General features: G+C 43.6%; 1 protein-coding gene across 2 annotated transcripts; it reads right to left on the bottom strand.

Moving 5' to 3' along the window:
- E2F7 (E2F transcription factor 7) lies at positions 1-26,961 on the bottom strand. Of its 2 annotated transcripts, XM_082240719.1 has the most exons (15): positions 26,888-26,961; positions 26,156-26,248; positions 19,918-20,196; positions 16,954-17,122; positions 13,539-13,826; positions 12,384-12,542; positions 11,509-11,646; positions 10,967-11,161; positions 9,411-9,477; positions 7,690-8,164; positions 6,635-6,881; positions 5,600-6,027; positions 2,866-4,405; positions 1,799-2,387; positions 1-1,486 (listed from the first exon to the last, which is right to left on the bottom strand). In XM_082240719.1, exons 2-13 carry the CDS (start codon positions 26,246-26,248, stop codon positions 4,229-4,231), a joined length of 2,715 nt encoding a protein of 904 aa, XP_082096845.1. In that variant the 5' UTR covers positions 26,888-26,961; the 3' UTR covers positions 1-1,486; positions 1,799-2,387; positions 2,866-4,228. The 2 variants fall into 2 exon arrangements, with proteins under 2 accessions (XP_082096845.1, XP_082096844.1); XM_082240718.1 differs by having other exon boundaries at positions 1,799-4,405.
- Between the last annotated feature and the right edge of the window lie 820 nt (positions 26,962-27,781).

The raw sequence follows: 27,781 nt of genomic DNA on the forward strand, positions 1-27,781 counted from the left end.
TTACTTTTGGCTTTATGTTTATTATTTTACAAAGATTAGGAGTTATCTAATTTAAGTATAAAAATATGCCCCCCTCCCCCGTTCAAATAGTGTGTGCTCTTAATAGTTTTGAATGCAGAGTGTAGCAAAGAACCTAAGACAGGCAGAGAGCAATTTCTAACCAGTGAAGACCCACAAGCAATTGGGACGTTAATACGAAGATAAGAAACTAGCAGTGCAATGTTATAAACATGAAGCAGCTTTACATTATCAAAAACAATACAGCTTTTTAAATACAGAAATAGCACCTTTTACAAAAGGAACTGAGATATGTAAACGTGGTATATTATATTATTCAAGTATTAAGTTATACACACACTCTCCCCCCTGCAAATGGGTTAGTGCCATAGTACCAGAGTTAAGGTTTTTCACAAGCCCTGAAATCCTGCACAAGTCAGTGCATGAGCACTTGCATCAGTGCAAATGAATGCTTGCCTCTGCTGAAGCAGTTTTGCCACAGGTTCTGTGAAACAGGAGTCCTAAGACAAAACACCACATTCTGGGTCACCAGACCTGCAAGCTCCTGCTTTCACCACCAAAAGCTGCAGTTTCACACTTGCTTCTGTTTACAACCAGTCTTTTAATAGTAAGAAGGTCGGCCCCAGAAGCAAACCTTGGCCTGTTCACACCACCGCTTTGGCTGCCACCAAATCTGATTCCCCTCTGGCTAGCTATATGCAACAGGTCTCACTTCATACTGGTGCACAGAAAATTTGAATCTAGCCGATTCTCCAGTTCAGGCAACCCGAGTATCTTTAACTTCACTCTCCTCCCCACACCTTGCTTGCAAATACAGCTGACAGAGGTAGCGGCAAGCCTAGCGCAGCTACAGTCTTAAACTTCCAGCCTAGGGATAAAGTGGCAGCAGTTTGCAGATGTTCATGCCCTACAGATAGCTTTTTTGCCCTGGTAGTTCTGTGATGCTGGATGTTCAAACAATCACTTCACCTCTCCCCTCCACTTCCTATGCTGTCACCAACACAGCTAAAATATGCCCAAGAAAGCAAGTACAGTCGTACCTCGGAAGTCGAACGGAATCCGTTCCGGAAGTCCAAAACATTCGGAAACCAAGGCACAGCTTCTGCAACCCAGAAGTTGCAGAACCAATGTTGGACGTTTGGGTTCCAAAGAACGTTCACCAACGGGAACATTCACTTCCAGGTTTGCGGCGCTCGGGAGCCAAAACCTTCAAGTCACATGGTGTTCGACTTCCGAGGTACTACTGTATTGGTTACTGAACGTATAGTTCTATTGATCATGAAAAAACAAGACATACTGTCTTTTAATGTTTTGGAATCAAGAGTTTTTCATCGGCGTTAATTGCTGAGAACCACCCCTTTATTGCCACATGTAATGCATATGGAAGAGGGATTACTAATTAAGAGCAGGCACATCAGCTATCTTTCTGTTAAGAGAAACAGTATCCTTTGAGCAAAAGAGGTACAGACTTGAGTACAGTGGTGCCCCGCAAGACGAATGCCTCGCAAGACGGAAAACCCGCTAGACGAAAGGGTTTTCCGTTTTTGAGCTGCTTCACAAGACGAATTTCCCTATGGGCTTGCTTCGCAAGACGAAAACGTCTTCCGAGTGTTCCGATTTTCCCCCGCTCCCCCCTTTTCTAAGCCGCTAATCCGCTAATAGCCTTTTAGCCGCTAAGCCTTTAATAGCCGCTAATCCGCTAATAGGGTTGCTTCGCAAGACGAAAAAACCGCTAGACGAAGAGACTCGCGGAACGGATTATTACCGTCTTGCAAGGCACCACTGTACACCAGTAAATCAGGCACCTGCCGCAATTATGCTTGGCAACAGTTGTTACTAAACAGATTACACTTCATGTGGGAAAACTTGAATGTGGGGGAATAAAACAATGCACTGGGTAAAAGTCACAAAAACGTGAAAATTCTGTAGTGTAAAAAGTTTTGTTTTAAGGTCCTCTTCCTTCATGTTCTTCAATCTCCTATTGTGATTGAACTAAAGAGATTTAAGAAACATTAAGTTGCACTACACTCCTTGTAAGGCTGTTATTGGTCTATTCTAACATAAAAATACAATATTCCCAAATTACTTTGCAGCTCTAAAATTAATTACTTAATTTTCATAACACATTCATTATTCAAAACTAAATGAACCAAAATATCTTGTCACACAAAACCATTGTTCTTTCTTAAACCTGGTGAAATGAAAGTTCAGAAAACTTTTCTGACCTCAAGAAACGTTCATCATGGCTACAAAGTCATCCCTAGGTTAAAAAAAAAAAAAGCCAGCCACACTATCTGTTTACTTGATTTAAAAATGAAAAATATCATGATGAATTTTCTTTTAAAATCAGCAATGAGTGTCACGTTAGTCTATGAAACTGGTGAAATAAATGCGAAAGTATGCACTGCCCAGTTAATTTGTAAAAAGTTAACCCATTTCCAGCAGCAGACTCTAAACTGACTTGTTTCCTTTCTATAGCGTAAGTAAATGATGAGTGGCCCATAAATTAATGCAACCCTTTCACTGATCACTCCCTAATTTTTCTATTTCCATGCCGGGATACAGATCCTCTATTTCTTTCTGTCATAAATCCAATCTTTCCTCAGCAGCCACCCATGCCATAAATACCGTGCTCAAAGGATTATCTTGATGAAAACTAGACCTGTTATTGTGTAATTCATACAAGTCCACATTATAGGCAAATCTGCCCAACTAACGACAATGTCTTTCAAGCTTTCAGAGCTAGTGGCAGAATTACAGAACATGCTTTGCCATATATTGAACCTTGGCTCAATAAGAAAAACACAATGGTACCTTGGTTGTCGAATGTAATCCGTTCCGGAAGACTGTTCCGACTTCTGAAACGTTAGACAACCGAGGCACAAAGGGCGGTCAGCAAAGCCAATGGAGAAAAAAAGAAAGAAAATGTAGCGGAAGCCATTCGACTTCCAAGGTGCATCAAAAACAGAAGCAATTACTTCTGGGTTTTCGCTGTTCGGCTTCAGAAACATTTGGCTTCCGAGATGCTTGGAAACCGAGGAACCACTGTATATGGGATTGTCACTGCAATCCTTTACACTTACCTGGCAGTAAACCCCATTCTATTCAATGGGGCATATTTCCAAGTAGATAAGTATAGAATTACACTACAGTGGTACCTTGGTTCACAAACAGCTTGGCTCCTGAACAAATTGGCTCCCAAATGCCGCAAACCTGAAAGTAAGTGTTCCGCTTTGCGAACTTTTTTTGGAAGCTGAACGTCCGACGCAGCTTCCGCTTGACTGCCAGAAGCTCCTGCAGCCAATCAGAAGCCGCAGCTTGGTTTTCGAACGGTTTCGTGAGTCGAAGGGACTCCCGGAACGGATTAAGTTCGAGACCCAAGGTACCACTGTATATTTAAACTAGGGATGAATTTCTACCATACACACTTCAGAGACTCCTTATTCTTGAAGCAACCTATTACACCCCCTATCGTGTTGGGGACAGGCCTTTGTGTCAATTGCTAATTAGCTGGTACGTTTTGTGCAGAAAACAAGGACACAGAGAAACTACGAAGTTCACTAATACAAACCCCACTGAAATATTTTAAACTTCACAGTTGTTTTGGTCTTAAAGTATTTCACATGAATACATTCACTCCTACTGTAAGTTATCAGATGTCTCCGCTTTTAACAAGTGCAGGGGAAACTGTACATCAATAACATTCAAGTACTCCACAAAAGTCTGTTTTTCTGAAGTTGCAATACTTCAATGTTGTAGCAAAGAAGCACCGGCTCCTACACTTTTTCTTTTACTCAGAGGTCTCCCTTGGCCTATCCTGCATACTTAAGCAGGATAGCGCGTTTGTAAAAGAGCATCTCCCCTATATAAGTGCTAGCCAGCTTCCCCCAGTTTTGGACTTCGGAACAGACCCTGGTAAACCTGCTCACATAACTGATCACTAATACGATTTCATAAACTTCCCAAAGAGAACCTGATGCTCCCTTGTATCAGCATGCACATAATTCAGATTTTAACGGGTATTAATATTTCCACAGCTGGGGTGATTCACGAGGAAGAACGTCAACAGCGTAGTTGGCAAATGCACAGTGGGCAAGCGTGCCTGTTTTTAAAACCTCTTCTCTCCTTTTTATGTAATAACTGATTATTTCTGTAAAAGAAGTTTAAGGCTCTGCATCCTAAGCTGCCCACACCTCTGCTGTGAGCAGGATTAGTCAGAGCTGTTGCTGGAGATCTCTAATCTTCTTTGAACAGAGCTTGCCGTTCTGCTCTGGTTGCCTTCGCTTTTCCGCCATGCCGCAGGGTCTTCAAGGCTGCCGGGGGTCTTGAAGAACACTTCTTGGGGTGTGGAATGCATGTTCTTAGGAGTCAGCGGGGCTGCAGAAGACTATTTGTAGGGAGAGACAAAAGCAATTCAGTAGCCGTTCTCTTTCAAATCCAATTCATCTAGCTCAGAGGTGGGGGGAACCTGTGGCCCTTTAGATACTGCGAGGTTACAACTCTCATAATCTCTGACCCTTGGCTATTCCGGCTGAGGCTGTAAAGAGTTCAGCATCATTTTGAGGTTCCCTGCCTCTGCAATCACTAAAATGAGTTGCAGGTTGAGGTTGAATGGAGCGAGCAATTTCTAGATGATAGCCATGGTCTTATAACCAGTCTCTTCCCCCATTAAAACTGTTGATTTGTTTTGGTGGGAAAACCATGGGTGTAAGGAAGTTTGTCCCTCAGCCTATTTGAATTTGACCACCACATAGAACAGAAACCATTCAAATCTAGTATGAATGAATGAATGAATGTATGCCACTATGAACGGTTCAGGACAACCCCTGTATTAGCAGCACTTACCCAAATATCTAATTATCCCAGCCTTTAAGAGGCTCCAGTCAAAAAACAAAGCTGGACTCCACTCACAAGAGTTCCAGAGAATGATGGTGTTTAACATTAAAACAAGAGTGCTTAACTTTTAAGCATGCACTCAGTTGTATAGGATTGCATTAATTCGCCCTAGTTGCATGGTTCCTGATTGGGTGACACTCAATATAAGGAATTTCTTTACTGAAATCAACAAGAGAGTTACTGTGGTCTAGGGGTTAGTGTCAGATTAAGACTTGGGAGACCAGAGACCGAATCCACACTCAGCCCTGAAACTCAATGGGTGGCCTCGGGCCAGTCACAGCCTAAGCCACCTTGCAGAGTTGTGGAGATGAAAGAAAGAAGGGGAAAATCTTGAGCAACTTGGAGAAAAAGATGGGATAGAAATACAATAAATACATAAAACCTGCGTAGGTGGTAAGTCCATATATGTGCTGGAGCTTATTATAAAGATGAGTGACTTTGCCGTGTGCAAGTAAGCGGAGGAGAATCCTAAATCCTAGCTTCATTTATAAATAAGCACCTGGCTGATTTCATAAATAGGAACTGCTGTTTACAAAATAATAAAATAAAACGTTTAGCAATTTTATGATCTTCAGCTGCCACAAAAGCGCCAGAGTTTTGAAACATAAGGTGATTTGGTTTAAACAGATGCATTTTACGCGCTCCCAATCTGAGCTTCATTCACACCCTATATTTGCATTCTCACCTGCTGGAATTTCAGGAGGGTGACTGGGTGCCCCATGCAAACCGGAGAGTCTGCTTTAACGGAGCCGCAGGCAGACCCAAGAACAGGGCTCAGGTGTACAGCTGGCTGAATCTGCTGGTGCGGCTCCAGGGTTGGTAGATGTGATGAATTTGGAGTGACGACTGCTGCTGGGGTCCCAATGAAAACAGGTGTTGTAGGTGCCAGGCCAGGCATTCTGAAATTCATGCACGTGACATTTGAGAAGGAGCCGGCAGGAGCGGAAGAAAGTTGGCTTGTGACTGCCGGGGAATAGATGAGAGGGAACGGTGCCAAGGCCGTAGATGGAACCATCATACAGGGAACGTTAAGCGAAGGCAAACGGCTTGAAGACAGGTTGACGGGGCCAGGAGCTTGGTTGGCAGGAAACAGGAAATTAAACCCATTCAGTCCTAAACAGAGGGAAGAACAGAGGCAGACATTTGCAGTTAGATGAGACAGTAACTGGACTGACTCGTGTGTGTGTGTGTGTGTGTGTGTGTGTGTGTGTGTGTGTTGAGAACCTCCAGACCAAAATACTGGGGAAATGAGACATTGAATTCCACCCACTGTATATCCTTTTCTCTTGAGAAAGGGCCAAGGTTTGTTCATGGGCTACAGGTTCTCCAGCTCTGCTGTAGATTACGTTGACAAACTACTGGCCATAGCAGCTGGGGGGGGGATGAGAGTTGGGGGGCACAGCACCTGGGGCACTACCTTGCCCACTACTTTTCTACAGGGCATGAGTGTTAGGCTTGAAAAATAAAAAAATCTGGACAGCTTCTGCTAAGCTTTACGAAGTAGGGATGATCTAGTAGACAGATAGTGTGACTTCTCCATACCATCCCAGACTTGGGGCAAGTTATGCTACAACAAAGGGGATAGGTAACAGTGAAAGGATTTAGATTTGGAAATTCCACCTCCCTACCTAGTAATCGGCCAGCGTTTTGCATGCACCTAGTTTAAAGTATGTTCTGGCTAGATGCTACATCAGTACCTAGTTCCCAAGAGTAGCCTTACCAGCTGCAGGCTGCACATAGAGATACTGTGGCAAGAAGGACTGCTTGCCATTTTCTTGAGAGGCCTGTTCATTTTCCTTTGCATTTTCTTTCGAACACTTATTCCTAAATGGCTTTTCTTGCTCCCAAGTTTCCAAAGATTTAGCAGCTTCTATAGCAGCAGGCACCCCTGCTTCGGACTGAAGTTGGCCAATGGGACTGCAGTTACGATCTGAGGCAGATTCTGCATCTGTTGGCTTGGCGTTCTTCTAAGAAAAACAAAAGCACAGTTCATTTCATTAAAGGAATGCAAAACAAAAGAGGTGCAGCTCTATTATGGGACTAGGACCCCAGCACAAATTATGTCTAGCTTTGAAAGGTTAAAAATAGTTGATCAAGGGATAAATTTATCATAAAATAGCTTTTTTTATTAGGGTCCTCCCCTACCCACCAAACCCAAAAACGAAATGAAGCTTTGATTTCCAATGCAGAACTGGCAGGAGTTAATTCATGCAACTGGCAAAAAAATGACAAAGTAGTAAGAACCAATTATTTGTTTCTGAATGAGATACAGCAAGGACTGCTACAATCTGGAATAGGAAGCTGGGTGGGCAATGACTTAGTGATAGCATTTTGCCCTTGCTCAGTCTGACTGATAACTTGGGAGCGATTTTGCATCCAAATCCACTCATTAAGGAATCCTTCTGCTACAATGTCTGATTTGATTCACTGGAATGACTCATCTAGGCTTATTTTCATGGCATGTGGCACATTGCAGAGGTGATGTTGGACCAGTGCTTCTGAGCAAATGGTGGGGGCCGAATGGCATTTTGACTTCTTCAAACTCTAGGAGACGTTTCGTTTATTTGCTTTCCTTTTCCAATACTAGAGGGATTGCACACAGAATCATGGAGTTGGAAGCGACCCTAAGGAAGAGATTCCTTCAATGCAGGAATACGCAGCTGTCCCATATAGGGACTGAACCTGCAACCTTCGTCTAAGGGTCATTTCAGTACAACCTTCCATTTCTCCTGCTGCAATCAAAACCTGGATATTGGTCCAATGCATTTCTCTTACCTTAGATACCACCAGTGAAATGGGACCATCACTCTGCTCCAGACTCTGCCTTTTTGCCGTCGGTTCCTCTTCAGTGGGAGGAACACGCCATTGGGAACTCCGCTTCTGACCTTTAACTGGAGACTCGGCCCCTTCTGATGGGCAGGGTGAAGCCTGGCCCTTGAGGTCCCAATTTCCCTTTTCTGGAGGACTTCCCCTCGAGAGACTCTCATGAAGACTGCCACACAGCATGTACAGAGAGGGAGATGGCAAGTAAACAAAAGGTTGGTTGGAGAGCACAGTGGTTTTGCCAGCCTCTAACTTGGAAGCCGATAATCCTTGGTCATTTATCCCATTTGGCAGAGACGGCTGTGACGTGTCTGAGCTTGCATTTGAGGAGAGGGGAGGAAAGGTGTTAAGACAATAGTCTGAGTCTCCAGGGAGAACAGAGAACTGGGGAATGATGCCCAGGTTTCCTGCCGCTTCGAGACCTTTGCTATAAAGACAAAAGGAGAGATAAGTTAGTCTAGAACCACAGGACACACTATTCTTGCTCTACTAAGAAAAATCTGATTTATTCTACTGGCTTAGGAAAGAACTAAATCACCAAAAGGTTTGCATGCATGTGTCTATTTATTCCAGTTTAGGATAGGAAAATCCAGTGAACAAGATTAGGCCTGAGGAAGGCTTGTTGCAATTTTCTGACGTGCACTGAAGGCCTTCACACCAGAAGGGCCAGATATAAGTGTTTCAATGAAAAACAAATTAAAATAAACAATCTGCTCTGTCACAAAATGGCAGTGCCGAATAAAAAAACAAAAAACCCTCCTACCGCCATTGCCACCCTTTTTGATGGCTTCACCTAGATTTAGACACTAACTAGAACATTATGTGATAAGTCACCATGTTATTACATGAGCAATTTTCTGTGTAAAAGGGATTTAAAATTTATGCTAAACTTGTAAAAGAATAGGAGAACTGACACTCTATAAAGAGCTGTGTGGCCAAGGTGCTAGCTGATCAGTGTTATTCATGACAACACTCACAATGATGAGTACTCATTTCAGGAATTTTTATTTGCCTTATGAAATGAGCACTGGAGGCCAAACAAGATTCTCAGCAAGCTGTCTCTGCTGTGTTTAAGTTTAAGATGGTGCCATACACATTTTACTCAACTTTAAATTCACATTAAGGACCACATCCTTGGGTTTAATCCATCGCAATATTAGAACACCTGCGTTATTAGGATAAAATGGCCACTGGGTAACACAAGCTTTATTTAAATCCAGCTTCCTCTTTAGATTTGTCATTCAGTCTCTCCATGGTAGCACAGATAATTTTCGGAGGTGCCATTCATTATATTTTAGTGCAACCAAAGCTTCAAATTAGAGAGCTTCAAAATGTCTACCTTTGCTAAAACGTTAGTTATTTACTTCACTTAGTGGGATGCATATTTTCACAACTATCAAGGAAACATCACACCCTTAGTTCACTTTATTCTGTGTGCTGCACCTTGTGCAAAGCCAAAATTTGTTCAAGTCTAATGAGCAATCCAACTGGAGCAGCTGCTGTACCCCATGAAACTCTTCGTGAAACATGCAAAGGCACAAACTGTTACTGAACCGTGGCCTGTTCTCATAACATATGGATGTTGCACAACAGCTAAACTTGGAAGACTGAAGCTCATTTTAATGCAGACCAAAGCTTTTGCAGAGTATCAAGCTTTAAAGTCCACAACATACCTTGCGTCATCTTCCATCTTCTGGCAGCAAACAGATGCTAGATTTATCATTTTGGAGCAGCAGTCATCTGAAGAATGAAGGAAAAGCAGAACGCTGAATTAATTACCAACGGGTGGTTATGTTTGTACCGTATGAGAAACAGCCATGCAAACACCCAATCATGTCTTCTCTTGAGAAACAACTAAAATTCACAGAGAGACATGAACTTAGGAAGACAGGCAACACCGTTGATGAGTACTGTTTCAGGGACCACGTATCTAGGATCTGGTAATTATGCATTTTCTAGGCTCTGTCTCATATGGGGCTGCAATGAAAGTATTGAGAGCATTCTTCGCTACACTCCCAGTTCTTCCTTTGACGTCACAACCTGAAGTTTCAATCACTTGACATCAGATTTCAGATGACTGTCACCCTCAAAGTAATTTGCAGTAGGCTGGACACTGCAGGTCCCTTCTCTAGCCTATATGAAAATACAGGTGTCCACAAATTTTGGCTGGTCATCGTTGACAGCTAAAACATCTGGTTGCCAGGATGCTTCCCCACTCGCTGCTGAGCTTGGGAATGCGTATGACTGTGAGAACGATCATCTTCCCACACACACCATAGCTCTTTAGCACATTCACATTGAGCTCCTCTTCCAAAGTAAGCATGATACATAATCAAAGAATCATAGAATTGTGGAGTTGGAAGGGACCATGAGGGTTATCTCATCCAACCCCCTGCAATGCAGGAATCTTTTGCCCAATGTGGTGTTCAGCCCCATGATCCTGAGGTTAAGAGTCTCATTCTCTACCAACTGAGCTATCCCAGGTCTAGCCCAGCCCTTCTCTTGAGCCCAGAGTTCCCGCAATTGTGCTGCACTTCAGAGATCCTTGAAGAGGCCTTGAAGAACATCACAATATAGATACACATTTCTTTTGAGCTGGGAGGGCCCCCCTGTGTAGGATTGTTCTTGAAGCTGTACCCTCCAAGTGTCTCTGAGGTTCAGTGGAATTGCAGAAACTGTTTCCTCCTTCCTATCCCAGGAATTTATGGACCCCCCAGTGAAAATGGTGGCTTGGAAATCAGATTGATTTTTTAAAAGTATTCTATAGCTCAGCCCCGATACCTCCAACTTACACTCAAGCACAGTTTGTTTGCAGTTGGAGAGAGGCAACTCTACAATTCTATTGTTCCATAGGCCAAGGTAACACAGTGCTTTCTGAGCTGGGCGCCGTGTACCAGGCAGAGATGGGCCAATTGCCATTCTAGTAAAACCTTCAAATCACGTTATAAAGCCTGACAGTGCTGAAGTGTGAAAGTACTATAAACAGGATTGTTCCAGCCAGCTCCATCTTACCAGCAACCATAAAATAATATGTTCTCTTTCCATTTAAAGGGCTTTAATCTGCCTGTGCCAAATTCTAACAAAAGGAGCGCGCTCTAAGTTTAAGCTTGTGGAAAGGGAGCTGCTTTAGCCGAAAAGAGATGCACAGATGCACGGCTGTTAGCTGGGAGCTTGTTAGCAGAGCTGGGGGGGGGGGGGGTTGGAGGAGCACAAGCCCTCCCCAAGTTACCTTGTTTTCCCCTGCGTGGGCTGCTGGGTTCTGAGCTGGCTTTCCTCTTGGCCACTTCGGAAGGCTGAGCAGTGCCAAAAGAAGCATGTCGCGAGAGCCGCTCTTTCCTATTGGAACAGGCTTGGTGGGGGACACGTGCCGCCCCTTTCGCTTTCGTCAAAGCAGCACAGGTCGGAATCTCCATCTTTATGCCACCTAAACAGATGCATTCTTCGTTAAAATCAGCTCGCCAAAGGATGACCCGCAAGCTAAGCTCAACATGAAGAAGCCCGGGAGCATCACTTGGGCAATAACCCAGTTCCATTGACAAAGCAAGACACTTCGCAGGTGAAGTGGAACAGCTATAATCGGAAGATGCCTACTGTGGCCCCTTGAATGGCGCCCTTGCAATGTTAAGGGTTGGGCTTTCTATTCTTCACATTACTCGAGTCTCCTTTACAAAAATACGAGAAACCATTTGAGCCAACCTGAGGCGGTTTGGTGCTGTTAAGGCTGTAAGAAATGCATAAGAAGAGATAATGACATAATATAAAGAATATTACCATTGTCTCCAGTGAACTCCACCGGCCCAATCCATTTGAAGGCTGGCTTGCGACCTCTTTCCTCTGTCACATGCACTTTCTCAATGAGCCCAAGGCTTGTCAGCACATTGGCAATATCGTACAATCGCCGTACCTTTGCTAAAAGAAAACAAGTTTAATTATTGAACAAATGCATTACGTTACATTAAGATGTAACTAACTAGGCTGAAGATCTGCTACCAGAGAACCCAGAAGTAAAATCATGAGGACTGGGTACAAAAAATATAATGTATTTTAGGTATTTGGGGTGGGTGGATGTGGTCTGAACTCTTACTCTTGACTGGTGGATGAATGTCCTAGCAAAATTACTATGCATAAAGATTTATATCTGGAACATGAATATGCCATATTCAATAAGGAAAAAAAACATAAAACTAATTGTTTTATATTATAGTCCTTGAGTTCAAACCCTGGTCCTACATAAATCAATGAATTGATTTTAATCCAGCAGGATTGCAGCCTCTTTAAAATACATTCATAACCCAATCTAGGATAATAAATTTCGTTTCAGAGCTTTGTGTGCTGTTTTCATTTTAGGCAGGACCACAGGGGATCATTTTATCGTTCAGTTTTAAAAATCTGTTTTCAGTGCACAGTGGCCAAGTAATCATTTAATATTCGTGTACAGGCATGCACACACTTTGCATCCTGCACAGGCTAAGGTTTGCACTAGGCTCCTGTATCACCTACATGACATGATGCAGAGCCATCGTGTTCCATATGAAGCCCAACCCCCTAAAAAAATCTGAAAGACCAAGTATGTTCCCTTGTGATGTCAGTATGACTGTTATTCTCTGCAGTGACTAAATGATAATTCATCCCAGAAACAATCTTACTTTTAAACTTGCTGTGATCTGCTGTATCCTGGCTTTCTTCTATCAATATTTTCGCTGCTATGTCGAGAGTAACTATCTTGGTCTTGGAGACGAGGAACAGCATGACAAATTTTTGGCTCATAATCCTCAACGACTTGTCCTTTCTGCTGTTTGCAGACGCTGTATTACAAACACAACCCAAGTCTCAGCATGCTACATCTATCACAGCCAAGAAAGCGTTTTGAAGGCTTCTCAAGTAGAAAAAAAGAAAAACATTTCCTTGTTGGGAAGCAGGTTTTTTTTTAATGAGCAGAAAATAATTGCCTATAGCAGATGGGCAGTTGCACTTTAACTCTCTTAAGGAAAGAAGGAAGGTCATAGCAAAGTATCTTGAAGGAGTGTGTGGAAAGCAGGACATTCTGTGGATTTTATTCTGTGTATAATATAGGAGCAAAGAAGAGTGAAACCAGAAGTTAGAAGCACCAGAAGAAAAAGGATATGTAGGTTGATTTATTTCATCTATTTATAAAAGCATTTACATAGCACCATTTATAACTGGCCTTGGCCTTGTATACCTGAAGGAGCGTCTCCATCTCCATCGTTCTGCCCGGACACTGAGGTCCAGTACTGAGGGCCTTCTGGTGGTTCCCTCACTGTGAGAAGCGAAGTTACAGGGAACCAGGCAGAGGGCCTTCTCGGTAGTGGCACCCACCCTGTAGAATGCCCTCCCACGAGATGTCAAGGAAATAAACAACTATCAGACTTTTAGAAGACACCTGAAGGCATCCCAGTTTAGGGAAGTTTTTAATGTTTGATGTTTTATTGTGTTTTTAATATTCTGTTGGGAGCTGCCCAGAGTGGCTGAGGAGACCCAGCCAGATGGGCGGGGTATGAATATATTATTATTATTATTATTATTATTATTATTATTATTATTATTATTATTATTAACTGCAATATCAGGGCAGCGTTTGGGGCGACAAGAGATGGGAATGACGCAAGAGCTGACCCTGATATAGTTCCACCACTTGGAAGAAAAGAAGTCTTGTCCCCCCAAAAGATACAATCATGTTTCAATGCAGTAATTTACTTCAAAAATAAAAATCGAACACCTGTCACATGTTGATGATGGTAAGGACCTCTCTCTTATTTTGCCAGTAGCCTTTGCTAACTTACCAGACGGACAATCTGTCTCCGAGAAGTCAAGCAACTGCCGGTCTTGGAAATCTAGAAAAGTCTCTTTTTTGTGTTCTCCAAATTTACAGTCAAGGTCTAGCTCTTTATGCTGGAAAGAAGCCATAAGTTCTTCATATTTCTGCAGCTCTCCTATTTCCTGGAGGTTTTTGAGCGTTTGACTCAAGCTGTGACGACCGTGCCAACAGTACTGATTCTTAGCTACTCGGCTAACGAGATCAAGAGACTCCAAGACATTCACTATGTCATAAATTCGTCTACGCTCAACCCCTAGACGTGGAACGAAAAGCAAGACAAAGAGAATAATAGCAAAACATCGCAAAATACACCAAACAAAACAAAACTCCCTTTCCCGGGCACATTACAAGACAAGTCACGCTGGTACAGTATTCTCCTTCCAAAACAAGGAACAAAATTATGGACTCGTGTTCTACTGTTTAGCAACCAGACAAGATATAGACACAACAGCTGTCAAAAGAGCAAAACTTTTCAGTGGCTCGTTAGAGATGTGCTGTAAAGTTACATAACAGGAGAAAACTGGTCTCTTCGGGGCTACTTTCCATATTATACAAGTCATAGAGACTTTCACTTAATTCTAGCTGAAGCATTTGCATCACAGCGATGTCTCATGGTCTGCCTGGCCTGGCCTGGTGTGTGTGTGTGTGTGTGTGTGTGTGTGTGTGTGTTAGGTAACACCAGAGGGTTAATATGGTGTCTCTGGCTTAAAAACAGTTCCCAAGCATATTGTCTCCCCTCAGCCTCAGCAACTTGTTTTTGAGGGAGGCACCCCAGATACCGCTTCTGAGCAGGCCTGCATAGGGCTGTGTGTTCAAAGTAACCTGTCTAGGTCCTTTGGCTCAGAGGTATCCTTTAGGAGGGCTTTTACGGCTTATTCACAATATGGCTAGTAGCCTACATAGCTACTTCTGTTAAAATGATTTATCTTCGTTTGGGTGCCTCAAGGTGGAAGCATTCAGCTTGAGAAGTGCTACATGAATAGTCAATCCCTACATCATCCTTTCATGTCTAGACACTCTCGTTATCATTTGAAAAAGCCAATCCCGGAATGAAAAGCTTTATGTGCGAAGTAACTCATGATTGTCTATACCTAGACATTTAATTTAATTTAAAATATCAATTAGGCAGTTATTAGTTTGTCATGCAGAACAAGAGAGAACAGGTTGCTGACTACCATCCCAGTGTTAAACTAAGCGGCCTTTGCCACTGCTTAAGGGACAAGCAAAAGTACCAGAGTTCCTAATAAGACCGCCTTCTGAGGAATTAGTGTGGCGGTGATAGGAAATCTTCATGTAGTTAGAATCTCTGTCTCTCCCCCACCCCCAATAAAAGAGTAAATAATGTATAGTTACTTAGTCAAAAACAGCATGTGGCTTTGTGGCGCTTGTTACAGCATTAAAATCTACGCAACGATCCTTAAATTTGCATGGCAACATCCATAAATTATCCCCGTTAACAGAAGAAATGCTACTAAACTGTAAACTGCAGTCAAGTCCTCAGAGAGAAAGCAAGTTATTCTGGCGGTAGCCAATGTGGTACCCTCCAGATGTTATGGGCTATAGCATACACCACCCCCAGACAACACAGCCTATGTTCTGGGATGATTGGACTTGTAGTCTGTAAGATCTGATGGGTACTACATTGGCTGCTCTTTAGGGTTATTCAGAGTGGACAGCAGTGCAGCAGTATGCTGATGGGGCAAGAGAAGGCAAAGGTAAAGGGACCCCTGACCATTAGATTGAGTCGTGGCCGAATCTGGGGTTGCGGCGCTCATCTCGCTTTATTGGCCGAGGGAGCCAGTGTACAGCTTCCGGGTCATGTGGCCAGCATGACTAAGCCGCTTCTGGCAAACCAGAGCAGCGCATGGAAACGCCATTTACCTTCCCTCCGGAAGTGCATCTACTTGCACTTTGATGTGCTTTTGAACTGCTAGGTTGTCAGGAGCAGGGACCGAGCAACGGGGAGCTCACCCTGTTGCGGGGATTCGAACTGCCGACTTTTTGATCGGCAAGTCCTAGGCTCTGTCGTTTAACCCACAGCGCCTACTTTGTATTAAAACACAGTTGCCCCCCACCTCCTTCAAGTATTTATTACTACTATTCTAGGATGGACAGGCAGAAGATTTGAAACTGTTGGACTCTGGGTGTAGTTGAGTTGTTGCTGTGATGTAGAGCTCCCTTGAATTACAATGTTAACATCCACTTCCACAAGGCTTGTAATTCACCTGGGAAAGGGCATGGTACCGCAAACTTGTGGTAGAGTCATCCACCCGTTATTCATGCTCCAGGTGAAGATTTACAGCTGGGACCAAGCAGTGTCCCTGCATCATCACTCACAGGCTAAGCCACAGATGACACTATTAATTGGAGTTTAGGGAACTATGAAAATGGTGCTCAAGTGGAAGTGGAGAGGTGCCCCCCCCCCTTTCAGCAGCAGATCTGGGGCAGTGAGCCTATAGTGAAAGTGACTTAATGCCCTGCTCAATATTTCTCGACGCTGTCACATCTCATTACATCTTCCATTAAACTTCCTTTAGCAAAAGGCTACACAAATCTGCCCTAACAACACCATGTCAAAAACTATTTTAAGAAAATATGCTATGCAAATAGAAAGATGAAAAATAACTTTATACATATTTATGTGAAGCTTCCTTCTGTGCCAGATCAGACTATTGAGCTCAATACTGCTTTACTCTTACTGGAACATTTAAAAAGCTGCTTTGCCTTATACATGATATCCCAGTGTTGCCTCTTGTGACTACCAGTGGCTATCCAAGCTCTCCAACAGAGGTCTTCCCTATTATCTGCAACCTGCTCCTTTTAACTCGAAATTACAGGAGTTGAACTGAGCAACTTCTGCCCCCAAAGCAGTTTTCTATTTCAGTCCTGAAACCATTTGCTTAGCAGTTACAATTCTTGGAAGAAATGTGCTCTTCCAAATACTTGTGTGCAGGCCATTTATTAATTAATGTAATTTATAGGCCACAGAATTTTCAGGGCAGCTCACAACAAGAAATGCATAGAATGCTGCAGCCCAAATCTAGTTAAATAAAACATATTTGGGTCCATCTGATTTTGCGCCTCGGGTTTACATCCAATAAGAAACATGGTGCTGTATATATTAAATATCCTGTTTCAGATAATTGATAAGTAGCATCAGGGAATATTTTCAGTTTCAGTCATTGAGTTTTTATGCCAACTGCCCCCCCCCCCGGTACCTTCTCCCATGGAAACACCACTGAAATGCATGGGAAATTTCACGAGAGGATAGTTAATTTAAATGGGGTTTGTAAGGAGAACTGCTTGCCTTAAAGGGGCTACTATCTAGTTCAACCGGAGCATTCATTCCTGCAGTCAGTATTGCTTCCTTGCATACATACCAAGACTAGAAGCCACTTCGTCCAAAGAAATTGTTGTTTTTTCTGCTGATAAAGGATAACTGGGGTAGCGAGCTAAGAACTTTTGGCACAGCAGCCCTAAGCTTTTCTGCTTTCTGCTGGGTCTCTGCTTTTCATATTCATCCACTGTTCCATCATCTACGGTGCCACACTAGAAACAAAAAAAATGGGTTGTAGTTGGCTGGTTTTTTAAATAACACTTTGCTATATGGCACGGCACAAGCAATACATGTTGTATTTTTAATACGTAAGACCTGGCCTTTCAGCTGGAAAATGAAATACATGCATAAGAGCCAGTGTGGTGTAGTGGTTAAGCACGGTGGACTCGTAATCTGGTGAACCGGGTTCGTGTCTCCGCTCCTCCACATGCAGCTGCTGGGTGACCTTGGGCCAGTCACACTTCTTTGAAGTCTCTCAGCCCCACTCACCTCACAGAGTGTTTGTTGTGGGGGAGGAAGGGAAAGGAGAATGTTAGCCGCTTTGAGACTCCTTCGGGTAGTGATAAAGCGGGATATCAAATCCAAACTCTTCTTAAGCAAGTCTAGAAAGTGGAGTTGTAGATGAAGGATAGCCAAGTAACCTCCAGATGTTGCTTGACTACAACTCCCATCTTCCCTGACCATTGGGCCAAGACAGCAGCATGGCGGACAGGTCTTGGACACTGGTAGCTCCTCTGACAAGCAGAACAGTACTGGAAATGTGGTGGTTTGCATGACAACAAGGATAAAACTGGTCTGGTGTTGAACGTAATGAGCAACACTGCATATTAGTTTTGATCGGGAGCCTTTCCACCTATCTCTAGAGGGGTAGAGCATTTAAACTTCACGAAGCACCCCATACCAATTAAAAGCAATTGGCCTAGGGGCATAGGAAGCTGCCTTTTACTGAGCCAAGTAGCTGGTCCATCTAGCTTTTGCCCACACTGACTGGCAGCAGCTCTCCAGTGTTTCAGAAGGGACATTCCCATCCCTACCTGTAGATGCTTCTGTATGCCAAGCAAATGCTCTTCCACTGAGCTGTAGCCCTTCTGCTGCCTGCAGGCTTACAGCTCCAAAGGCACAACACAAGGAAAACTGGATGCAGAAGAAAGAGGGCAATTTTGAGAGAAAGATCTTTAGCAACCCCGAAGGCCAGGTTTCATACCACAAAAGAAAACTTCTGAAGCCTCTTACACTATAGTGAGTTTAATTGGCCTCTGCACCTAAGAGAAATCTTAAAAGATGCTGGAACGGCTCCAGTAAATAACTTTGAGGGCTATTGCAGAGCAACAAGTAGTCCTTAAAAGGAACATTTGTTAAAACAGCCTCAAATGCTGAAAGAAACTGCAGCTTACATTCCCCCACCACCTGAAGTTGTATTTTAAGCAATAATGTATGAAAGCGGTTCTCACTAGATTGGTTCTGGGAGTGACCATTCTCAGGAAGATTTCGGCTGCCTTAGGTAGCACTATATTTTTTGTTGCATGGTGGGGGCAGATTTTGGTCTTTGTATTTTAAAGAATTTGCAGAAAGTGTTCCTAAACAGGAACTGCTGATTTTATCCAAGGGGAGCAAGATTAATATGGCCAGTGAGTACAAGTAATCATGCTTCGAACAGGGAGCAGCCAGCATTATTTGGAGAAGTTCACCAGAGGCACAATACAGCAGCTGGATCGGAGTGTACTTTAAACCACAAATGGGTAGCTTAAGGCTCACTGGACCTCCTTTGCTATTTATTAGAACCCAGCAGCAGCCAGCAGGGTGGGGCCACATTGCTACCCTGACTTCCCAATGCTGCAATTCGCAGGGGCTCACTGAGGGAGATCCAAGGCGCTCAGGGTGGCGTGTGTGCAGCAGCAAGTGTATTGGCTCTGCTACCACCCAGAGCTCCCTGCACCTCGCCCCTCTCATTCTCCGTAAGCAGCAGAAACACACGGCGTGGGCAGGTTGGGGCAGCAGCCAGTGCCCCACCCACACTGCTCCTCTGGCTCCTGCTGCTGGAACCTGAGGATGTACCAAGCAGCATGGTGTAAAAGACACACAGTGAGCCAAGGAATCCCTTTTCAGTACAAAAACCAAGCTCAAACTCATGCTAATGAGCTTTCTTCATTTCGGCAGCCTAATTTCAGAGGGGAAAGTTGTATGGGCTGTCATGTTGATTGTTTTATTATTATGCTGAATGCTGTTATTTATTATTATGCTCCATAAAGTATGTTTAATGTTGCACACCACCCTGGGAGCGTTTGATGAAGGGCGGTATATAAATAAAATAATTTTTTTAAAAAACATTGTTGCTGCTTTTGTAAAACAAGTGGGAGCCAGAAATCACTGCTCTGCTGCAAACTACCTAGAGATTCACCAGTGGATCCCAATCTACTACCTATGCCCCGCCCTTTGAACCAGGGAGGGGTCAACTCGTTGATATGAGGATTTCTGAAAAACAGGAAAAGAGTAGAATTTTTTTCATATATTTTATGTATACAGAATTACATCTTTTAAATTCATGATTCCAGTGACACAACAGCTGGTAGTCATTTATTGTGCAATATATTTGTAACGGCAGTGATATTTTGGGGAGGGGGGAAGGTTTAGAAAATTAAGTATCTTGCTCGTGTCACTTGGAAAGCACAAAGAGTCTGCCTGCTCCCCCATGCATTCTTGTTTCTAAGGAAAGTTCACATTCTCTAAATCTTCCATGCTGGTGGCCCCGTGAAGCAACTGTGCAGAGGAAGTAATATGTGACAGTACAGCTCAAAATGGCAGGTGAAGAGACAGCAAAGGAAGTGGCACTTTGGTTATGTGAGCAGAAATGGCTGCGAAAAGTCAAATCAGAGCAATTTAGGAGAGCTGTCCACAAATCAGATAAACGAAGAAGGTGCCGAGACAGCTACAAATGAAATATTATTTAGTTTAAACAGATAATAAATGACTAATTCAAAACAAATGTGCTGTGGAAAGTCTCTCTTACCTGCAAGGAATCGGGAAAAGCGTCATTAAATTCATTGTTCTCAATTGGCCTGAAGAGCTCCTTCTTCTTTTCTCTGTCCCGCATGTCAGGGCTAGCAGCACTAATAAGCATCTTTAGGTTAGCTGTGGGGGTCCATGGATCTGCCAGGGGCCTATCCGTCAGCTTAACAGGTGTAATTGGACTTCTCTCGGGGGTACAGGTTTTTTGCTTTGACAAATCAATGGGTTCATTTTTCATGGGAGTCTTTGGGGTCATTCTGGGTCGATCAAATATGTTTTCCTATTAGAAAGAAAAGATAGCTTTGGAGATAACTGGAAGGCAGAGAAGCAGCCAATCAATGCTGTGGTCCAATCGTACCAAGAAACAGTGGCCTGCTTAGTTACAAATGGCTCCCATAGAGATCTACAGGGAAAGGTACACAGGCTAAAATTTAGGATGGAGTTGAGAGGGAACCTCATCCCAGACCCTTGTGTCTCAAAGGAAGGAGACAAGTTTATATCCAGTGCATTGCTTTACCTTAGCCATATAGGCAGGGAAATAAAGCAATGCACTTTAGAAGAACTAAAGTTGTACCTCAGTTCTCGAATGCCCCGGAGCTCGTACGTTTCGGCTCCGGAACAATCGAAAACCGGACATGAGTGTTCCAGTTTTTGAACGTTCTTTTAGAAGCCGAACATCCAATGGGGCTTCCATGGCTTCTGATTGGCTGAATGAGCTTCCTGCAGCCAATCAGAAGCTGCATTTTGGAAGTCCAATGTTTCGGAGGTGGAACGGAGTTCCAAAACGGATTCCATTCGACTTCCGAGGTACGACTATATTTTACTTCCTACATGCCCACTCAACTGCTTCAGTCTGGGGAACTGGCACCATTACAGCTGCCACATATTATTATTCCACAACTGAAAGAAAGTGATATTTTAATACCTGCATATTAGAACTCCCTGCCTACTGACAGCAGACAAGAACCTCTGCTGGCTCTTTTCGGGACCTGCTCAAAACAGGTTTTGTTTAGGCAGGTCCATCCCAACATGTAGAAGTTGGGGTGTTTCAGTCTCTTGTACTGTTAATTTTTCTATCATTTTAAAATGTTTTTAATTGTAAATTTTAATATTTCATGTAAGCCACTTAGAGGCTCTATTACACCCAAGCAGTATGTAAATTTTGTTAAATAAAAATAAATGAAATAAATATCTGTGACCCCCCTCACATCCCAGCCCCCACCAACGGACACTACCCTGAGGTGCTAGGATCTTTTAAGAGCAAGTTATCACACAGCCACACAGGCCCTCCCTCTAAACACGCTTCACCCAATACAATGGCAGGCATTTTGTTCAAACATATTGTGCCTGAGCTAAATACCTGTCAGTCCAGTAGCAAAGACCAAAATACAGTTTTATGGTCAGGGAACAATGCTCAAGGTTATCATTGTTCCTAAGATTAGCGATTTAATTTTTGCCATAGGATTAAACGCCCTTCATGTAAATGGATGAAAAGTGGACTGAAACAACCCGGGGGGGGGACACACACACACAACTTTTTGTCCCAGACTGATGACCACAATATGTGGGGAGAGTCCAGTTGTGTCAAATTTAAGCCTATTTACCCTGTTCATAGAACGCTGTGGAAGCCATTCACCAGCATAGGCCCTTGACATTTTCATAAACCTACCCAGGATCATAGCTGTCAACTTTTCCCTTTTCTTGCGAGGAATCCTATTCAGAATAAGGGGATTTCCATTTAAAAAAGGGAAATGTTGACAGCTATGTCCAGGATACTATTTCTTAGTCACAGAAGAACATGACAGAACCTATGGAAATTACTTCTGTACATTCTGAAATCTTATATTGGTTACTGACACTGAAAATGCTGGGGAAAAAACAGTTTTTAAATTGTGCAATGCTTTCACTCTTTTCTGGAAGGGATAACAAAAATACAAAAAAATCTCAATTAAGATCAAATTAACTGGGTTAAAAACAGTTGCTAAGTTGATGAATGCACTTGGAGAAAATTTCACATTGAAACTATACATTTCTATCCGTGGGAATTGCCAAGGTATGATTGTACAAATCTCTGAAGAAAACTGTCTATTGAACAAGTATCTCATCCCTGTTCTGTGTGATACGTCATACTGACTCATGTATTCTTTAACCAGTGATTAAGTTCATTTGGCAGGGATTTAACAGACTCACTAATCTGGTCTATTGCATATTTTGCTTGACTTAAATGCCAGAGACGCAGGCCTCGTTCACACACTGTGGTAAAGGTTCCATGCAAGTGGGCTCCTGGGAAAGCCCGCAAGTCACTTTGCCTGCAAAGTCTGACTTAGCATCGCACACAAATGCAGGTTCATGTTTCAGCTCCCTCTTCACTAACCATGTGCTGTATGGTGTCATTCAAACCCCGGCTTGTAGTTAGGGTCTCTTCTCACTAAACACAAGTTGTAGTGAGGAAGAGCATAACCATGGACCCAGGTATCATGACATGCTAAGCCAACCTTGGCTGAGCTCAGGAGTAAAATAGACTGGGGCTGCAAGGTCCCAATAAACCAGAGTCTGGCTTACTGCGACATGCAAATGAAGCCACAGAATTCCCTCTCAGCTGTGGCCCAAATTTTAGTCTGCTTATGCCATCCTATAGAACTCACTTTGTGAGGGCCAAATTGAGTTTTCTTTCGTACTGCGTTTCTCCTGCAAGACACCTTAGTTTTCTGCTACTTCAGATTTAATACATCTTACCAATATGGTCATGTCAATGCACACTGCTGTACCAGTATCATGTTTCTTACTTAAACCTCCTGCTTTTGGAAACTTTACAAGGCTGAAAAACAATTGTTCTGCTCTCACTAGGACATCTATCTAGCTTTTCTGGTGGGAATATAACCACAGCAGTCAACAGTCATATAGACTTGCATTGCCTGTTTGGTTAGCTAGTGTTAGAGATCTACTGTAGATAACCAACAATGTCAAAAGAGCCAAAAGTGATTGCAGAACTTGAACTGATTAATACCTACAATGGCAGCAAACTGAGACAAGCATTTTTTAAAAAACTATTGAATCAGAGAGCAACAGATTATTTGTATACTTAATTGAGCTTTCTTCTGGCTTCTTCACTTTTACACACACATTGCTTGTAAATTTCCAGGCCTATTGTTCCACTAGTAGCTAGTCATTGCTTTTGCAGATTAAAAAGTGCTATTTTGAGGTGAAGGTTGTGCTTCCCCCCTTAGATAAAATCTATAATGTGAGGTTCCAGTCAGCATAGAATGTAGCATCTCAGGAGAAACAGGAGACTTCCGGGGTTGACGCGATCTGGGAATGGCGGATTCCCTCCGAGCTCCGGAGGGAATCGGCTCAGCAGGGGACGGGTCTTTGCCGTGCCGGCGACACGGGGACCCTTAAAACCGCAGGCGCGGAATGCCTGCGGACTGAAGACTCGGCGGGTGCCTTAAACGCCCCCCCTGATTCGCGAAGAGCCTTTTTAAAGGCTGCGGAGGGGATACGGGGGGTGGCGCGGCACTGAGAGTCCATCGCTACCTCTGCTGAGCGAAGCCGCGAGCCATGACCGGAGAGCGCTGACTTCCTTCCTTGAAATTCGGCTGAAAAAAACAACCCGTGAGTAATTTGGACTTGGTTTTTAAGAAATTTATCCACTGAATTTGAGACGATCGGGGGATGTGCTAAAAGGAAGTCCGCACCCCCTACCTTGCAGAAGATCTAGAGCAACGAAAAAAGAACTAAGCTGGAGTGCCTACCCTGTAAAGGGTGAGTTTTTAAAAAAGACAGTAACTTCCAAGATTTGGAAATTTTGAGCAGGAGAGAGGAGTGTTGGATGTTTTATGTTCTGTTGTAAACAACCCCCCCTCCCGGGCCCGGGAGCGTCCTGCTTTGGAGCTGGTTTAAGAAGTGCAGAGTTTGACAGCTGTCAAAGCTGTCAAACGGACTGTTAATAGTGGAAAATTGCTACCTAAGTTACCTCTGGATTAAAAAGAGTTACAATTGATCTAAAATTGTTGGAAATAAAGAAACAATAACAAGACAGAGGACTGTTGGGGAAAAGAATACTAAGTAACCAGATTCCCTCTAGAGGGAATTCTGTGGAATTACAATGGCTGTGGATGGAAAGATACTGGGAGAAATCGAAAGGATGTTTTATTTGGTTGGAATCTTACAAGAGCAGACTACGGCTATGAGTGAACAATTGATGACCTTGAATCTTGAAACAAGTAGTTCTGTTCAATGTAATGAGAACCTGGCTGAGAAAGAATCCACAGCTGAGCCGGAAATGATAACCAAAGAAGAGGAGAAGACAAAACAAGAAAGAGAAGAACTGAAATGGGAAAATATTGTCCAGAAGCTGACATCTGTGGAATATAAACAAGGAGACTATTGGACTGAACCTACTACAAATCTACGAAAGATCCAGAAGATGAAAGTGGAGGCCCTGGGAATCTATGAAATCAAGGAATTTAAAATAAAGAAATATAATTGGGGCCTCCACATAGACTCTGACTTTGATTATGTTCAAAATTCATGCCTTGTGGAAATTCCTCAGCAGTTGCTTGCAAATATGGGAAGAGATTTTGGACTGACTGTGAAAGAACTCTTTCGAGACGTGAAGACCGACATAAAGGATTGCCAACTAGGCCGGCGGAGAGGGACTGAAAGAGATTTGAGAGCCTCGGACGTAAGGAATCCGGGCTAATAATTGCTATTTTGGACATGTTTTTGGAAGGGACACAAACCGGGGAAGGGAGGGAGGGAAGAATCTAGTTTCAACAACACTTAAGACCATGGGATTTAGCTAACAAGATTATTATTTAAGACAAAATGGGAAATCGTTGGAAGGGAACTGAGGTCCAACTTAGAATAAATTTAATTTTGCTTTTTTTATATATATAAAGGACTAATATTAAGATGGATAAGGAAATGCCAATTTGCTGATACAAATTTGGGAATAGGGATGCAAGGGAGGGGGTGGGGGGAAGTCAATGACCAGGGTTAGAAAATAAGTTTTTTTTGGAAACTATATATGTTTGTTGTTTTATTTTTCTGTTTGTTTGTTTTTATGTTTTTCGTGTTTTTGTCTTTGTCTATATAAAATGTGAAAACCCAATAAAAATTTTATAAAAAAAAAAAAAGAATGTAGCATCTCAGGAGAAACCAATCCATTACATTGACTTGTACGCCTCATTGATACAGGAGATCTCTTGATGTATTCTGTTTTTGCTTTAATGCAACTGCCAAGTGTGTGTGTCCCAGTTTGAATGGAACAGCCCTTTCCTGGAAGGAAAGCTCATCTCTGAAGCTGCGGCGGAGAATATCACTCCTCTCATTTGGTTAACGGCAGCTTCAGAATGGTTGGAAGATAAAGGGTTAAGTACCCCTCCCATAATGCCGCTGCTCCATTCAAATCCAGACCACTGCATTAAAGTAAAAACACTTGACACTGGAGAGATTTTTCTTGCTGTGCTTTCTGTTTAATCAGGAGCACCTCTTCAGGTTTACTGTTTCATATCTGAAACCAGATATTGATCCATTTTGCTCAGTGAGAGCACTAGTAGGATACAGTACTGCATCAGCTTCAACCCTTTCACAGGTATAAGAGTCTGCCACAAACATCCAATCAGGAATGACAGGATTGTCCATAATCCCGTGCCCATATGGCAAATGTCTTGAACGAAATCTCATTAATAGAAAAAATGACTCCTCATTTCCTTTAAAGGGCAGGGTGGAGAAACTGGCTTTCTGCGAAATTAGAACCAAGGGAAAGATCTTTTGCAAGTTTCAGAGAGAAGTGCCCAACTGAAAGAGTGATTAAATATGTATATTGTTACAATTTTATTTTTAAATTTAATGGAGCTAACTATAATCATACTTAAAATGGTTTGGTTTTTTTTGAGTTGGACATTACAGGTAGGTTTTACTACTTTGAAACATTGTAAGTTCCACCATGATTTTAATCAAAATAAAAAAATTCCTTCCAGTAGCACCTTAAAGACCAACTAAGTGTATCTGAAGAAGTGTGCATGCACACGAAAGCTCATACCAAGAACTAACTTAGTTGGTCTTTAAGGTGCTACTGGAAGGAATTTTTTTATTTTGACTATGGCAGACCAACACGGCTACCTATCTGTAACTGGAACCATGATTTTAATAAATGAGAACACAGTTTAGAACAAAGCCTGACTGCCGTGAGCAGATTTGAAAATACTGAACTGGCTGTTTAGGCACCTGCTTACCTTTTGAGCACTTTCCCCATCTTCATCTATAAAATCCCTTTTTCCATGTCTCGAGCTGATCAGATCTTTTAGCGTTAAGCAGTTAACCTCCATCTGTAAAATTGAGAGTTGCACAAGAGGGTCAGCACCTTACATCATCTCCCACCTAAAAATAAAGAAAGTAAGAAAAGCTTTCGGGTCCTCTTCAAACCCCAAAATAATTTGGGCAAAGCTTATTACGTTCACAGTGTTTTCTAAACACTAAATTAAAAAAACAAACAGACCCAAAATAATAGAAGGCTCAGATTGGGGGCCAAGGTGAAGAAACGTATTACAGTATTAAAATATCTTCAGATTCAGTAGACTAGGTAGAAATTGGCCTGGGAGAGGAGGTGGGTGTCCCCGAAAAGTGGGGATCTTCTGAGGGCGAATCTGTCATTTGGGAGCTCAGGGTGTTCGCCCCGGGATCAGTTACTTTTGGCGCAAAGAACCTGGAAGTGAAATCCCAGCTTTGAAACTGAAGCGGGACAGAAACTGCCCACCTCGCAGCCCGAGGCGGTTGAGCGAGACTCGCGCCCTGAGAGCGGGAGAGACCCCGGCCCCCCTCCCCAAAGGTGGTCTCCCGCCCGCCGCCATGAAGCCTCTGGCTCGGCCGCCCCCTCGGTGCAGCCGCAGGGAAGAAGACGGCGGCACAAGCGCGGGAGACCCACCTCCCATTTTTCCCGCCCCGCAAGAAAAGTTCAAGAAACTTACATTTTTTCTCGAGAGTTTCCTTCCTGTCCTCTCAAAGGGAGCCCTTCGCGTCAGCGCCTCCAGGCCCGCCAAAGCCGCAGCCGGGCTTGAGGCTCATGGGGGTGCCTCCGAAGGGGAAGAAAAAGAGCCCCCCGCCCCAATTCGGCGTTGACCTCCCGCGCCCTTCCGCCCTCGCTTGCGCCTGCGACGTGCCTGCACTGGCCGCTTCCCCGCAGCCCCGAGATTCCACTAGGCGCTAAAGCTTCTATTCTGGCGCCCTGCAACATATTTTTACAATCCGGCCAATCAGGCTCTCTCCGACGGGGCGTCCCCCTGGCGTTCCCGCCAATCAGATCGAAGCCCTGGCTCGGCGAGTTTGGCGCGGCATTCGGCGCGCTCTTGTCCCAAGGTCCCGCGCCGACGCGGGGGGGAGCCTTGCGGCTGTTTCCCCGCCGCCTCTGCCGCCCTCCTCCCACCTTGCGCCACCTGGGCCGCCCCGCCGCCGCCGCTGTCGCTAGGCAGGAGGAGCGGGCAGCTCCGGATAATGAGAGGCGGCGCAAGGGAACAGATGGGGAAAGCTGAAGGGGGGGAACCTGATCCTAGGCGACGCTGCGAAGGGTGGCGGGACAGCTCGGCTTTCTCCCTCCCTTGCAAGTCTGCCGTTGGCAGCTCGGGCCCCGCCTGGAATCGCCTAGCGATGACAGGAAGTATAGAGCTTTCCCAGAGGGAAATACAGAATAAAACGAAGCGCCCTTTTGTTTTCCTGGCAGACAAGCGTTTCTGGAAAATAGGCACATTCAGACGTGCAGTTTGATAAATAAATGCGCCCAGTTTGTCTGGCTGGCAGAATTTTCACGTGATTCCCACCTTTTAATGCATCAGGTCAGATTAAAGCCAGGCGCCCTGTGGCTAGAA

Source organism: Podarcis vaucheri (assembly GCF_965113315.1).
Source record: "Podarcis vaucheri genome assembly, chromosome: 10".
NCBI lineage: Eukaryota > Metazoa > Chordata > Lepidosauria > Squamata > Lacertidae > Podarcis > Podarcis vaucheri.

Coding starts and splice junctions, on each gene's coding strand:
- E2F7 (XM_082240719.1), bottom strand. CDS start 26,248: ATGGAGGTTAACTGCTTAACGCTAAAAGATCTGATCAGCTCGAGACAT. Junction 11,162..11,508: donor GGAGTTCACTGGAGACAATG/GTAATATTCTTT, acceptor GCATCTGTTTAG/GTGGCATAAAGATGGAGATT. Junction 6,028..6,634: donor CTATGTGCAGCCTGCAGCTG/GTAAGGCTACTC, acceptor CCCTCTGTTTAG/GACTGAATGGGTTTAATTTC.